Raw genomic sequence first — 15,783 nt, 5'->3', positions numbered from 1 at the left:
TACTATCCCTTTCTATACCCCATGTCACTTTTCAGAATGTAACTAAAAGCAGGTAAACATATATATCTCCCTATTCTTCCCCAACCTGCCTCTTGGACTGGGTTCTTGATGGGGTCCACACATTAATTCCCCTCCATTTCCTACTCACCTTCCAGGACCAGACATTGACAATCATGTCATGCTGATAGCCCACGGAGACAATGTACTTGGAGCTGGGGGAAAAGGCCACACAGGCAACACCATATTTGTGTTCTTGTAGTTCTGCCACCTGGTTACGCTCCTCCACATCCCATACTCGTACAGCAGGCATGTGCCCACTCTAAAGAAAGCATTAAGGAAGCTACAGATGAGGACGAAGGACACCTGCAGATAGCAGTCCCCTATTTCACATTCTACTTTGCATTAGCTACTTGTGTACCTGTTTTATCTCTCCTAGTAAGAAACCTCTTGGGTATCCCTATATATATGAACTCTATACTTTTCAACTTCCTATACTGCCAGAGTTAAGCAAATAACAATAATGATGATAAAATACAACAGATAACATTTGTATTGCACTAGAATGTTAATAAACGTTTATTGAATGAATATTAGAGTGATAAAGACAATGAAGGGAGTGTCTGATTCTTATGGAGATAGGAATGAAGAAAGGACTGAAGACCGAGGATGCACACAATACTCTTCTACAATTCAAGTTCCTGGTTCACCATTGCTTCCTTTAAGCTACAGCCTAGAGGTAGCAAGAAGCTTGGTCTGTACCCAGCAGAGGGCCCTAGAGGGCAAGATACATTATCCAAGGACAGTCACAAAAAGGAATTGGTCATCAGGCCAGGAGAGTTAAGCTTCAAAGGGGCCCAGAACTAGCTCTTGGGGAGGGCCAAAGATACCTTATCCTAGCCTCGGGTTATTGGTTCCCTCCTTCACTCACCTCTCCAGTGACCAGGTACTTGCCATCTGGGGAGAAGGCAAGAGCAGTGATGGTTTTCCTACAAGAGAATAAAATAAGTCTGAAAGTTAGGATGGGCACAACTGCATATCAATTCTACAATCCACATGTGTGCATCCCAGATAACCTAGTCAGGTAACAGCAACAAAGGAGGTTGTCTGGGCAGTCAAGGGACCTAAGCAAAGGAGGCCCCATGACAGAAATGCAGGTTTCCTTGCTGGTAAAAGGAGAGATCCCAATACCCATCCTCCAAAGAAAAAAGGTCACAGATCTCTCTATCAACCCTACCTAGGTGAGGAGAGGTGATATCAGTCTAATTCCAAAGCCACAGTAAGGCTCTTCCTGAATTACCTGGACCTCAGTGTTCACTTACCTGGAACTGTTGAGGATGTGGTGCTGCTTGTGTTTCCGGGGATTGAATAAAACGACGACACATCTGAAACACAGTACAAGAATAATAGTGAGATTTCCATAGGTGACCTCATGCAACAAATTCTCCCAATACATTTTCCCTTTTCCAATCTATGGAAACATTTATCTTAATTATGCAGAGTGATGATTATATCATTTGTCTTTAAAAACAAAACAAAACAAAACAAAAAAAACATTAATGGTTCCCCTGTTGCCTCATAACTGGCAGGAAGCTGGACTGGTTAGAAGATTCAGGGAGCTTCAGGTAGTAACAGATAGTTAACAGAGAAGACCCTGTGAAATGTAAACTCAAAGTTACTAGCTACAATGCTCAGGAGAGTTTTCTTGAATTTGGTCCCTAGAGAGTGAACTAGTTCTCCTTCTAGCATATAATATGCTCCTTACACTTTCATTCAATTATTATTAGATAAGAATATGTCCCTCCAATAGTACACCCTTACCATCTTCCACTGAAAGTAAGAGGGCTTCTCTAGAGCCCCTACCACTAGTCTGATATTAAGCATCATTCCTGCTTCTAACTCTATCCAGGTTTAAGGGACTAAACTTCCCCTTAAACAATGGCTAGATAAGTTCCTAGTAAAAAAAAAAAAAAAAAAAAAAAAAATTTATATATATATATATATATATATATATATATATATATATATATATATACACATCACAGGGAAAACTTGGCCTACTTCGATAGACCTTCTTTCTACCTAAAGTGTTTCTCCACATCAATCCACTCAACTAGCAATATAATATCTCTACTCAACAAATTCCAGTGGCTCCCTATTATCTTTAGGATCAAATATAAACAGTTTTTGTTTAGCATTAAAGTTCTTTGTAACCTGGCCCCTTTCCAGCTTTCATACCCTTTCCTTTCTTCCATGCACTCTGCAATCCAGCTATGCCTTGACCTTTCTCCTCACCTTTGCCTCTGGCTTCCTTCAAGACTCCGCACAACAGAAACAGAAGAACATCACACACAGTCATAGTAACACTGTGTGATGATAGACTGATAAGATTTAGCTCTTCTCAGCAATATAGTGATCCAAGACAATTCCAATAGACTTGGGATGGAAAATGCTATTCGTTTCCAGAGAAAGAACTATAGAGCCTGAATATGGATTGAAGCATAGTATTTACACTTCTTTTTCCCTCTCATAGTTTTTCTCCTTTGTTCTGATTTTTTCTTTCACAACATGACTAATATGGAAATATGTTTCAAATGACTGTACACATATACTCTATAACAGATCGCTAGCTGTCTTGGGTAGGAAGGAATAAAATTGAGAACTTGAAATATTACAAAAATGAATGTTGAAAACTATCTTTACATGGGATTGGAAAAAAATTAAAATGCTATTAAAAAAAAAAAAGCTACCTAGTCACCTAAGCGTTGTCACCCTCTATTAGAATGTGAAATCCTTGAAAGCAGGGATTTTTGTTTTTCTTATCATTTCCAGGTACAGTACCAGTCACAGTGACTGTCACAGAGGAAGAGTTTAATAAATAATGCTTGATGACTCACTGATTGATATATACTACAGGCAAAGGCTGGACCTCAAATGGTCATCCACCCACATCTTGGGTCCACACATACTTATAGTTATGTTGTTGTTGTTTGCCCTTCATTCTCAAAGTGGAATGACATCAGGGAGATGATGTCATGACAAGGAAGTAAATTAAATTTAAGTGAGGGAAGGCTGTGTAAAATCACCTGCCTCCCTTTCCCTTCAGATACATCTGGGTCCAGTGGTCATAGATCAGGATGACTGGAGATGGCCCTGGATGCAATGGGAGACTTTGGCCTTTTCAAGCTAAGATCTTTAATAGGTATGTTTGACTGAGGCCACATCTATTTAGTGATTAAGGCTAGGAAGCAATTAAAGCAAAGAATGGTATGTGCTTACTCTATGTTCCAAGAAAGGGCATGGGCAACCCATCACACCTCTTCTCTTGTGGCTCAGGAAGTGGGTTAGAGGCAGAACTAATAAATGGCACATGATGAAAAAAGGGTGGGAAGCATGAAGATGGAAAAGGTACTTGCTTCTTGATATTCCTCTGCTATTGTCCTAGTTCCTAAGATTTTAGACATAAGAATCTTTGGTTCCATGTGGCTCTAGGTAAGTCTAGACAAGGATGCATCCTATCGTGGTTTCAAATAGGACTAAATATCCTTAATAGTAGTAAAAGCATTTTCTCTAGCCATAGATATAACTTCCATATCCAAGCATTAAAACTTGATGGAACTTAATCTAAAGAATTTTTCCAGAGCCGCAGGAAGTGAGGCAGCAAGGCTTGGGCAATCTTCTTGGGCAATCAAGGTGTTACGTACTGGAAGTTTGTCTAACTTCCTGTAGGATCCTGGGACCCATAATACCTTCTTCCTCCTTTTGTCATTTAATTTGTAGTGCAGGATCCCCAGAACTGGCTGACAAAAATGAACACAATTCCTGTAAAATCAGGAATGGTGAAGAAAAAAAGTGAAAATCCCTTCTAGGACCTAATATTCATTAATTAGGAAATTCATTAATTAGGGAAGCCAACCAGAAACCAATAGTAGTCCAAAAAATTAATATCACTACTGTTTGATATGAACCTAAACAGATAAAAGTTGCTATCCAATATAATCACTGTTTAATACCTTTTTAAATGGATGCTTCTAATCTAAAAGCCAAATTAAGCATGGGTAAACTAATCTGAAAGATAACTGAAGAATTTACCTCTAAAAGGTAATTTTCTCTAGCTAGGGATGTTGACATTTATGGTCTTCGTGGAGGAGAGGGAAAGGAAGAAGAATATGTATTAAGCATCTATTACAAATATGGATTTGCTCAGAGTTGTCATATTATTTAGCAATGACAACCTTTAGTCACATCATAACTCCTCTTTCTTCATATAGTTCTCTTTCCCTGTTTATCTTTTCTTATTCCCCTGGCCCCATGCTTTCTTTTGTTTTCTTTTGCTTTTAAGTCACTATCATCTCAGACTTGCTCCTGTCTCCAGTGTATCATACACAAAGATCTGACAAAGGTTATCTCAGATTGTGAGAGTGTAAGATCAAGGGGAAAAGCAATTCTTACTACTACCTAGCAAGTGGGGGGGGGGGTTCAATACCATGTAGTAATAAGAGTATCACCAGGGAAGCAAAAAATAAACTGTTATAAAGAACCTACAGTAAGTCATTACAATAGGATAGCAACAGAAATCCTCTGGCTTGTGTCAAAAACAATTTAGGGAACTGGGGCCTACACAAGCTCCAGAGCAGATGATCTTATCTCTGCTACCTCAGCTCTTAGTGCATCTGCAAAGTTGCTTTTTTTTCCTTCCTCGGAATATATCTACTGGAGAAGGAAGAACTGAAGTATTCTGAGATTACTGCTGGAGAAAAAGGTAAGCTTAGAAAGTAATATGAAGAACAGTCCTAAATCCCATATGTTCTCCTTCAGGAGAATGGCAGTTGTAGAAAATATGCATGGGAATTGGTTGGAATCTCTTCCTTACTAAATTAAGGTCAAATATCAAAAGTTTCAGGAAATTGGGGAAAAAACAGAATGAATATACAGATTTTTTTTCCTCTTAATTTTTTTTTTTTCTAATAAGGCTATTCTACTGAGACACTGTTCAAGGAAAATGGTCATTTAATCATACTGAGAAGCAGTCTATCCAACAAGCATATATTAAATATCTACCATGTTCCTGGCATTGTTTTAAACAACAGGCATACAGAGACAAAAATGAAAACCCTGCTCTCAAGTGGCTTACATTCTTCACATACGCAAGAAGATCAATAATAAAAACATTTATAGCAACATTTTTTAATAGTGGCAAAGAATGGAAACAAAAGAGATATCTACTGACTGAGTAATAACTAAACAAATGATATATTAATTCAATGGAATAATACTATACTATGGAAAACCATGAATTTGAAGAATACAGAGAAATATGGACTTATATGAGCTGAAATAAAGTAAAATCAGCAGAACCAGAAACATAATATACATAACTACAATAACACAAATGGAAACAACAATAACTTACACAGAATGTTACAAAATTATAACTATCAAATTCAGTCAGCCACATATGACACATATGAGAATGCACCTCCCTCATTATTTTGCAAAGGTAAGAAATTATGTTAGACTACTTTTTCTCTAAAAGGGAATGAAACCATCTTCAAGATTTAGATAATCCAGGGAGACTAAGGTTCAAGCAGCCATTCAATTCAAGTAGCTGCCTGATCACCAAAGTATAAAAACAGCACTCATGCTTCTGAACATAGACTATGACCAAACACAGCTGATTCTAGATTCTGTGAATACTATCTCCAGGCTCTGAATGTCCTTCTGCTGGAGGTAAGAAAAACGCCTTTTGTTATTAGATTGTTAAATTTCTTATTTTGTGCCAATATCAAACCTGAGGTATTCAACCTATCTAAATGGAACTAGAAGACTTCATGTATAACATTGGGCTTAGTTGATGTATATTAGTTACTTTTGCTGAACCATTTCAAAATTCTTCTTCTTCTTTTTTAATTCTTTTTAAGAATGGATGATTCTCTGGGAGGGAAAATAGATAATACTGGGAAATCAAGTTGATACAAAAATAAGATATCAATATATTTTTTTAAATTTCCATTTCACTGGGGGAAGGGGAACAAGTTGCACACAGATAAATTATTCAAAATATACACAAAGAGAAAACAAAGTAATCTGCTGGGAAATGCTAATAATTGGAGGTTATCAGGAAAGGCTTCCTATTTGTGCTAGCACTGTGTTAATCCTGAAGTAAACAAAAATTGTAACATAATAGAAGATATGAGATAACACAAGGTATCTTTCTTCAATGGGTTTCTCATCTAATAACACCAAAATAATGGTTTATAATCCTATAATCCACTACATTACAGGTTTGGAGAATAGTCCCCAAACCACAGAACAGTAATAAGACAAACAACAAAACATATACACATTATCCCACGCTTACCTACACTGTGACTAAATTTTAAAAATAAATTTTTTAATAATCTGTGGGCTTCCTTTAGTTCCCACTAGGGATTTTACTCAGGTCCATGAATATTAGACAATTTGCCTACTATAAAGAAAGGTACCCAAGAATCCCAAAAAGCACTTTGAAGTCCAGACCAGCTGACTCCTTCCACAAAATTCTCCCTTTTCTTCTATCTCCTATGTGCCTCCAAAAATTAGGTAAGCTCCACAGGGCTCCCCATGTCTATGGACCATTCCTCCAACTTCTTCACTGAGCTATATGTAATAAGCCTCTTTCCACTGTTTTAAGCCATTATTTGGAGACACAGACAAAAATCTCACATGTTCTTAGACTGAGTCATACAAATATAAACACATAATGGCAATACTACTTCTTTTTCTCTGTATTTGTGTCCTTAGCTTCCCTGCCAACATAATAATTCTTTATGGGTGAGACTTTTTTTTTATTTGCTCATTCTTCCAGCCTCCTTCCTGATTGAGACAGGCTGGATCCTCTGCACTTCTAGAGGGAAGTTCTGACAAATTCTGTTTTGCTTTCTTGGGATACTGAGTGTTATGTTATTCTAAAATTTTAGGGAAAGGCCAGAGACCCACAAGCTTTTAGCGTTTCTAGTTTAATCCAAGGCAAAGTGAATGCTGCTCCCTTGATTTGAACTAAGTTTAAATCTGAGTAACAGTAAACCCTTGCTAAACACAATCCTTCTAAGCTGGCCAGGAAACTCTGGTTCAGAATGACAGAATTTTAGGTTCCCTTTAGCCTGGAATTCTTGCCCTGGTTACTCTTCTACAGGCTTCATATCGGGCTGAAGGCTGGCACAGAAACCCCTTTTTTTTGCTCCAGGGTCCAGTATGGATCTGGGGCCTTATTTTACCCCCAGTTCACAGCATTTCCCTGGTGCTGGAATGGTTTTTGTGGACTCTTAGCCAGTATCCATAGACCTCTCCCTCTCACTCATAAAGAATTATTATATTGACAGGGAAGCTAAAGACACAAATGCAGAAAAAGAGAAAGGGTCCCAAACATCTAGAAACAAAGCCTCAAGGAAAAACACAAACTGGGCCCAAGTTCCTGGAAGATTCTTAGAAGAGATGAAGCAAGAGGTAAATAATGTTTTTAAAAATGAAATTAAATTATACTTTAACATATTGAACATGTATTGGTCAACCTGCCATCTGGGGGAGAGGGTGAAGGGAAGAAGAGGAAAAAGTGGAACAAAAGGTTTGGCAATTGTCAATGCTGTAAAATTACCCATGCATATATCTGGTAAATAAAAAGCTATAATTAAAAAAATGAAATTAAAGTGCTTGAGAGAAAGGGAGAAAATAGAAAAGAAATGAGAGTTATAGAAGAGAGAATTGTAAAGGGAATTAACAGGTTGGAATGAGAAGTATAAAACTTTACCCAAATTAGATATCATTGAAAATTAGAATGGACAAAATAGAAGTCAATGACTCCAAGAAACAACAAAAAAATACTTTAAAAAAAAATCCAAAAGACTAAAAAAAGAGCAGAAACTTTAAAGTACTTTATAGCAAAAACAATTGGCCTGTAAAACAGATTGTGGAGAAAAATTTAAGAATTATAAGATTATTGAAATGCCATAATTGGGAAAAAAAAGTCTAGACCTTTTTCTAGGAATCTTTAAAAGAAATAATTGCTCAGATTGCTAAGAAACAAAGGGCAAAGTGAAAATAGATATAATAAACCATTCATATCCTGAAAAGAAGTCTTCAAATGAAAATTCCCAGGAATATCATAGCCAAAAATCCAGATCTTACAGGTCAAAGAAAAAAAATACCGTAAGCAAACAGAAAAAGACTTCAAGTATCAAGGAGCCACAGTCAGAAACACAAAGTTTAGCAACCACCATTGGAAAGGAGTGAAGAATTTGGAATTCCTGATAAAAAGATCTGGGAAAAAAAACTTTGAAGTTCAAATACAGCATTCATGGTAAACAAGAAAAACAGAAATGAATCAATCATAAGGGATAAAGTGTTTACATTCAAATATGGGACTATGTCCCCACTGACATTACTCCATCTTCAAGGGATGTAAAGGGAGTTTAATTAAACAAGTCCTGGAAGTGGCTTGAGAATTTGAAGAGAATGGCTTTGGAGGGAAGGAAAATTAGAGAAAATTATCTCACAATCAGAGTGCACAACTTTACCCAAATTACAAATTGCTAAAAATTAGCCATCCCTTTTAAGACCAATTGAAGTGCCACATTTTCCAGAAAGCCTTTCCTGACCTTATAAATCACATGTTTGTAACCTTCTAGTATGCTTTTTTCTTTTAAAATTGTTTTATTTATACTTTTAAACATATCTTTGATATTTCTTAACTTCTTTTCTACCATGCCCAACCCTCTGTGACAATAAATCAAATATAGCACTTAAATCTGAAAAAATATTCCTCATTCTACACTTTTAGTCTGCCATCTCTCTGTAGAAATGTGCTTCACTGATAGTCCTCTTAAGTCATAATTGATCACTGCTTTGATCTGAGTTCTTAAGTTTTTCACAATTGTTTTCCCTTATGCAATTGTGGTCATCTGTCTTTTTCCAAAGGTCCTTAACCCAGAATGACGGTGTCTGAATGTAGAGGCCTCCAAGGGTACTGTGGTTGAAAAGCAAAAGTCACTATGGGGTTGGAGAATATCTCTGTACCACAGCTCATCTTCTAATAAAGGTTCTGATCATACATTATCAGAAACAATGTTTCCACACTGTACTAAAGAACCATCAATTAAGTGTGAGCCAAGTAGTATCCCTCCTCTCATGAAGTTTTTATTAGTGAAGCTCAAAAATGAATTGAAAGTGTATGTATTAAAACCTTATGAAATAGTTGTAAATAGTGATTGCAGAACAAATAGGCAGAGTAAATATGACTAGACAGTGTTTCTGAGAGGCTGACAAAGACAACTACACTCATGATGATGGTTTTTTTTTTTAAATTATATTTTATTGGGGGGCAGCTAGGTGGCGCAGTGGAGGAGCATCAGTCCTCAAGTCGGGAAGACCTGAGTTCAAATTTGGCCTCAGACACTTAACCTTTCCTAGCTGTGTGAGCCTGGGCAAGTCACTTAACCCCATTTGCCTCAGGAAAAAAAAAAAAAAAAAAAAAAGGGCTGAACTTTTTCATTTTGGCTGGGGCACAGAGCACTTACGGCTGAAAAGGGAGGTCAACACCATGCTGGGGAGGGTCTTGAATGCTAGGCAGAAGTTTGAATTTTATTTTATAGGCAAGAGTGAGCCACTGAAACCAAATTATACAGCCAGACTATTCTGGCTACAAAATGAAGGATAGGTTGGACAAAAAATGAACACAGACAAGAAAGAAGCTACAGAAATAGTCCAGGCAAGTGATAATGAAAGCCTGTACTAGAGTAGTTACGACAGGAATAGAGATGAAAGGATAGAGCTGAAGGAACTGGGTTCTAAACTCAGCACTGTGATTAACTAGCTGTGTGTCCTTGGCACCTGTATGCTTCTGTTCTACTATTTGTGGACCAGTTGACCCATTACTGCTCTTCTCATCTCTCTATACCTTCTCCCTCTGAAATCATATTTACTTCCACTATTAGAACTACTGTCTCTATGGCAATGGTTCTTGAACTTTTGGTACCAAGACTCCTTTATACTCTTAAAAAATTGATGATTCTCCCAGAGAATTTTTACATGGATTATGTCTAGTGCTATTTACCATACTGGAAACTAAGCACCTTAGTATTATTATGAAAAAAGATTTGACTCTACAGACCCCTGAAAGGGTCTCTCAAATAATTTAGGGCTAAGGAAGGGAGACCATAAGAACCATTCTCAAATTTATTATCTGCATCCCTGATCTTTCTTCTAAGCTTTAGGTTTTTACCTCTTAACAACCTATAGGACATCACTATTAGGATGTTTAACTGGTAACAAACTCAACACTTCCAAAATCAGAATTTGTCCTTGTCCCCAAAATCTTCACGTCTTCTGACTTTACTATTTCTATCTACTACTATTCACTGTTACCCATATTCAAAACGTGAATGTTATCTGTAATGCATCCCTATCTATTACATCAAGTCATATCAAGTTCCAAGTAAATCAGTTCAAGCCCATGAGATCTCTCATTATGCCCACTATCCTAGTAAAAAAAGTCTTTACCCACCTCTGCCACTAAAAACCTCCTACAATCTTCTAACAAGTACTCCTCACCTTAATCTCTAACTCTTCTAATCCAAAATAATGGAGGCAGTCAAATATAGCAAAAATAGTACTAGATTTTAGAGCTATCAGATCAAGATATTGAATCCTGGTTTTTTTTTTTTTCTTCCCCTGAGGCAATTGGGGTTAAGTGACTTGCCCAGGGTCACACAGCTAGGAAGTGATAAGTGTCTGAGGGCAGATTAGAACTCAGGTCCTCCTGACTTCAAGGCTGGTGAACTATCCACTGTGCCATCTAGCTGCCCCTTGAATCCTGGTTCTTATTCCAGTACTTGAACCAAAGACTTAATGTGATATAATTCAGAGTTATGAAAATTTAATTACATATATGCACTTAATAGTATTTAATAAAAATGACACATACTTAACCTTAGAGAAGGGGCCCCAGTGAAGACTTATTTGCACAGCAAAGCTCTTGGGCCAGAGTGGTCTGCAATTAGTGCATCTCTTATTAGACTAATAACATAAAGAATTTTTTGTCTTTTTGTAAAATCAGGCCATACTAAACAGAAAAATTTAGAAATATTGGTTTTTTGTTCTTGTGTGACATAGTCAAAGTGTGAGGTTGGTTCTGAACTATATATTTAAGACTGAGTGTCTCCACACTGGCACCATATGGCCCATAGGGAGAAATGTACATGCTTATTCCATGTGGAAGAAGCTTCTAGTATTTCAAAATCATGTTGGTTTCCTCATTCCCCTTTGGTATCCAACTACAGTCAAAGGAGGAAAATAGGTCAGATTTGTTTATATATAAAAATCACAAGTAGTTGAGGAACGGAGTGAGGGAAAGAAGAGATGGCCAAAAAAGAAAAAATAATGCTTTCTTTCCTTCTCTCGTACTCAATTGTATGCTGACGAGGCAGGGGAAGGAGAGACCTCACAGGTACATGAGGGACTGAAAAACGACAGTCATATAAACGGTTCAGATTGATCTTTAAGTTACAATGTGCTCTCATCTCCAGACCTTACAACACTTTAAAAAGAGATAGAGGTCACATTAAAATATTCTCAATCTAGGGCACAAGGACTGTGACTCTGTAGACTGGGAGAAAGATATAGGAATGATATGGCAAAGAATCTATTCCTCCTCTAGCAGGTCCCTTTTCCCACATAGAACATCTTATTCACTTCCTCCTATGAGAAGAGGAATTGCCTGATGGCAGCTTAAATGTGCTTCCACATCTTCATGCGGATCTAAGAGCTTAATAAACTTTATTTGATGACCTTTGACCAATATCCTCAGTCTGTTAGAGGAAAGGAGGGTGTGGTTCCAGTTTGCATCATTTCTGGCCCTCAGCCATGACATCTACCTGACCTTGCCAAACTTAAGCAGTCATCCTCACATGAGCCCTTGTTCCTCCAGTAATGTTGGCTTAGGTTCCTTTTCCAAGGAGGACAGAACCTAAAAAGCTGAGGCTTTATTCACGAAGCCCCAGGATAGGAAGAGATCCCTGATTCCTGCAATACCAATCATCAGGCTTCTGGCAGTTCTGGTCTCAGTTCTTAAAGGAATCACATATTGCAGGCCTGAAGCCAGATACTAGGAACCACTATGCAAAATTTTCCTCAGGATTCTCTCAATGGACAGGCCCAGGCCTGCTATTATGTGAAAGCCAATATTCTCAGATGTACTACCTTCCCTCAGTGATAGGAAAGTAGAGTCAAATGATTCCTAGGAAGTTCAATAATCTAACTCCATGTGTAGGTGAAGAGTCAAATCCTAATTTCATCTGTTTCTTCCTCTGATGCTGAGCCAACTGGAAGAAAATATTTTAGGGGAAATTGGCAAATTAGAGGGTAGGAGTGGGGGATAGAGTGGGGCAGATGTAGGACTGGCAGGGAAGGGGAGGAGCACTGTGGACTTATGCTAGAACCAGTTATATTCAAAATCTTCCTTCAGCAAATTAGAACTAAGAAGCTTCATTCCTCATATTATAAATTTTAAGCTGAAAGGAGTCTCAGAAACCATTAAATCTTGTGCCTTCATCTTGTAACATGAAATGAAGTCCAGGATCACAAGGCTGGTATGATTCAAACTCAGGTCTTCCTGAGTCCAAGTCAAGCCTGACATACTGTGACAACTAGCTTGCTTTTAATTACTTCCTTCGGTACTCCATGGGGTAGCTGGGACTTAACTGGATCACACCCATGAAAATAGGCTCAAAAATGAAGTCAGTGTTAGGAAGAAGGCCAGAAACAAACATTTATTAAGCATTTACCATGAGCCAAATCCTGTGAAACACTTTAAAATATTATCTCACGTAGTACTTACAACCACCCCAGGAGTAGGTGCAAAGTAATAAACCTTCTATCTCTAGACTAACACTCTCTCTAAGCACATTGGATTTAGAGTAAGAGTACCTGGGTTTAATCACAAATGTGCCTGCCTTTCATTCCCTGACTCTGAACAAATCCTTAGCCCACTCCAGGCCCTACTTTCCTCAATAAATTCCTGTAAATTATTTATTTACATTTATTTGTCTAAATTTAAATTTAGGAATCTATGTTTGTTGAAGATAGATTACCATGTTATATTGATCCCTATTTATTTCTGTATTTTCCCTATCACAACCTATACCAAATCTCTACTTCAGATTTGGGTTTTTTTATAAGCATGCAAATGACTCTTGGTTTTTATTCTTAGTAGAGAAAACACTCTGGCAAGACTAGCATATTGGAAAAAATTTGATTCTGGGCTAGTAATAAGATCTTTTCCTTTTAACCAAAACTTAACCTAGCCATTTTGGTGAGGCTCATCCTTAGGCTGGCCATAGATGATTCATTATTCACCTACTGCAATTTTCAAAGACTACACATGGAATGGTAGAGAAGGTATAATGTGTTGGTAGTAAGGCTATCCATATCGATGAGATCTCAGATTACTGAAGTATTTTCTTATAGTCCAGCACATTACTGATGCTTTATGATCCTTGAAGACCAATACATCAAGAATTTATCACTAAGCTAATTCTTTTATATATATATATATATATATATATATATATATATAGATATACACAAAATAGCTTTTTATTTTTCAAAGTACATGCAAAAAGAGTTTTCACACTCACCCCTGCAAAACCCTGTGCTCTGGATTTTTCTTCCATGCCTCTGTTCATTTCAAAAAAATATGTTAGAGGAGCAGCTAAGTGGTACAGTGGATAAAGCACTGGCCCTGAAGTCAGGAGGACCTGAGTTCAAATCCGGTCTCAGACACTTAACACTTCCTAGCTGTGTGACCCTGGGCAAGTCACTTGATCCCAACTGTCTCAGCAAAAACAAACAAAAAACATGTTAGTGACCTTTTTTTTCCCCTTTTTGGCAAAACTGTCCTTAGCTCCTCTTTTCTTATATAGTCCTTCACGTAGACAACAAGCAATACAATATAAGATTTAACATGTATAATTCTTCTAAACATATTTCCAAATTTATCATCTTGCACAAGAAAAATCAGATCAAAAAGAAAAATGAGAAAGAAAAAAAAGCAAACAACAACAAAGGTAAAAAAACTATATTGTGCTCCACATTCAGTCTCCATAATCCTCTCTCTGGATGCAGATGGCTCTCTCCATCACAAATCTATTGTAAAGAGCTGATCATCACATATCTTCTTGTAGCTGTGAACAATGTTCTCTTGATTCTATTCATTTCACTTCTATTCACTGCAATCATCCTGCCAATCATTTCTTAAGGAATAGTAACATTCCATATTGTTGATACCATACCATACCATACCATACCATACCATACCATACCATACCATACCATACTATACCATACCTACCTTATTCAGCCACATCCTAACTTATGGGCATCCACTCAATTTCCAGCTCCCTACTACTACAAAAAGAATTGCTACAGATATTTCTGCACATATGGGTCCTTTTCCTTTTATGATCTCTTTGGGTTACAGACCCAAAGCAAATTCTTAATACTTAAGCAAATTCTTTTTTCTTCTATGAGAACAGATTTGACTTTTTTCCTTTCTTTTCTTTCTTTTTATTTTCTATCATTATCATGCTTTCCCTATCTCTCCTCGTTTTCAATCCTCTCTTCCCAAAAAAAAAAAACTCTCTTTGTAACAAATAAGTTTATTAAAGCAAAACAAATTCATATATTGGCTGTGTCTGAAAAATGTATGTCTCAGTCCATACTTCCAGTCTATCACCTTTTGCTAAGTATTAAGTATGCTTCATCATCAGTTTTCCAGGCTCATGATTACTCATTACATTAATCACAGTTGCTTCTCTGAATCCATGTGTGTTTTTGAGGCAACTGGGGCTAAGCAACTTACCCAGGATCACATATTATATATATATATATATATATATATATATATATATATATATATATATATATATATATATATATATATATAATATATTATATGCCATATAATATATATTATGTTATGTTATATTTAGATCCTCCTGAGGTCTGAGGTGACTATCCACTTCTTACTTCACTGTCCCTTGAATCAATTTCTTTCAATACTTCATATGGAAAAATAACATCCATCCTATCTTTCCAGATGCACTGCATATTACTCCTCTTTATACTATCTATGCTGAACACAAATTGGTTTGGTTATTACCAGCCTACTATCCCCTGTACACACTATTCCATCTCTGCACAGCTTGTCCCCTTTTTCCTTTCAAAGCTCAGCTCAAGTGCTACCTCCTGGAAAAAAACCCACATGTGCAAAAATGTGGCAGCCCTTTTTGTAGTGTCAAGAAACTGGAAACTGAATGGATGCCTATTAGTTGGAGAATGGCTGAATAAGTTATGGTATATGAATGTTATGAAATATTATTGTTCTGTAAGAAACGACCAGCAGGATGATTTCGGAGAGGCCTGGAGAGACTTACATGAACTGATGCTAAAAACAAGCAGAACCAGGAGATCATTGTATACAGCAACAACAAGACTGTACAAAGATCAATTCTGAAGAACATGGCTCTCTTCAACAATGAGACAATTCAAACCAATTCCAATTGTTCAGTGATAAAGAGAGTCATCTACACCCAGAGGACCATGGGAGCTGAGAGTAAACCACAACACATGGCATTTTCACTCTTTCTGTTGTTTGCTTGCATTTTGTTTTCTTTCCCAGTTTTTTTTCCCTTCTTAATCCAATTTTTCTTGTGCATAAAGATAATTGTATAAATATGTATACATATTGGATTTAAC

The 15,783-nt window shown here is 37.0% G+C and overlaps 1 protein-coding gene across 6 annotated transcripts in view; it reads right to left on the bottom strand.

The window, feature by feature from the left end:
* The window catches only part of MAPKBP1 (mitogen-activated protein kinase binding protein 1), a 74,815-nt gene that overhangs the window by 25,946 nt on the left and 33,086 nt on the right, over positions 1-15,783 (bottom strand). For all 6 annotated transcript variants that reach the window (XM_074289355.1, XM_074289354.1, XM_074289359.1 and 3 more), the window contains 3 exons: positions 1,320-1,382; positions 929-986; positions 149-319 (listed from right to left, as the gene is read on the bottom strand). In XM_074289355.1, the coding sequence (XP_074145456.1) occupies positions 149-319; positions 929-986; positions 1,320-1,382 (292 nt within the window). The remainder of the gene's footprint in view (positions 1-148; positions 320-928; positions 987-1,319; positions 1,383-15,783) is intronic.

The sequence above is a fragment of the Sminthopsis crassicaudata genome, chromosome 2 (genome assembly GCF_048593235.1).
Source record: "Sminthopsis crassicaudata isolate SCR6 chromosome 2, ASM4859323v1, whole genome shotgun sequence".
NCBI classification, from domain to species: domain Eukaryota; kingdom Metazoa; phylum Chordata; class Mammalia; order Dasyuromorphia; family Dasyuridae; genus Sminthopsis; species Sminthopsis crassicaudata.
The sequence above is the reverse complement of the archived record's forward strand: the minus strand, read 5'-3'. Positions and strand labels throughout refer to the sequence as shown.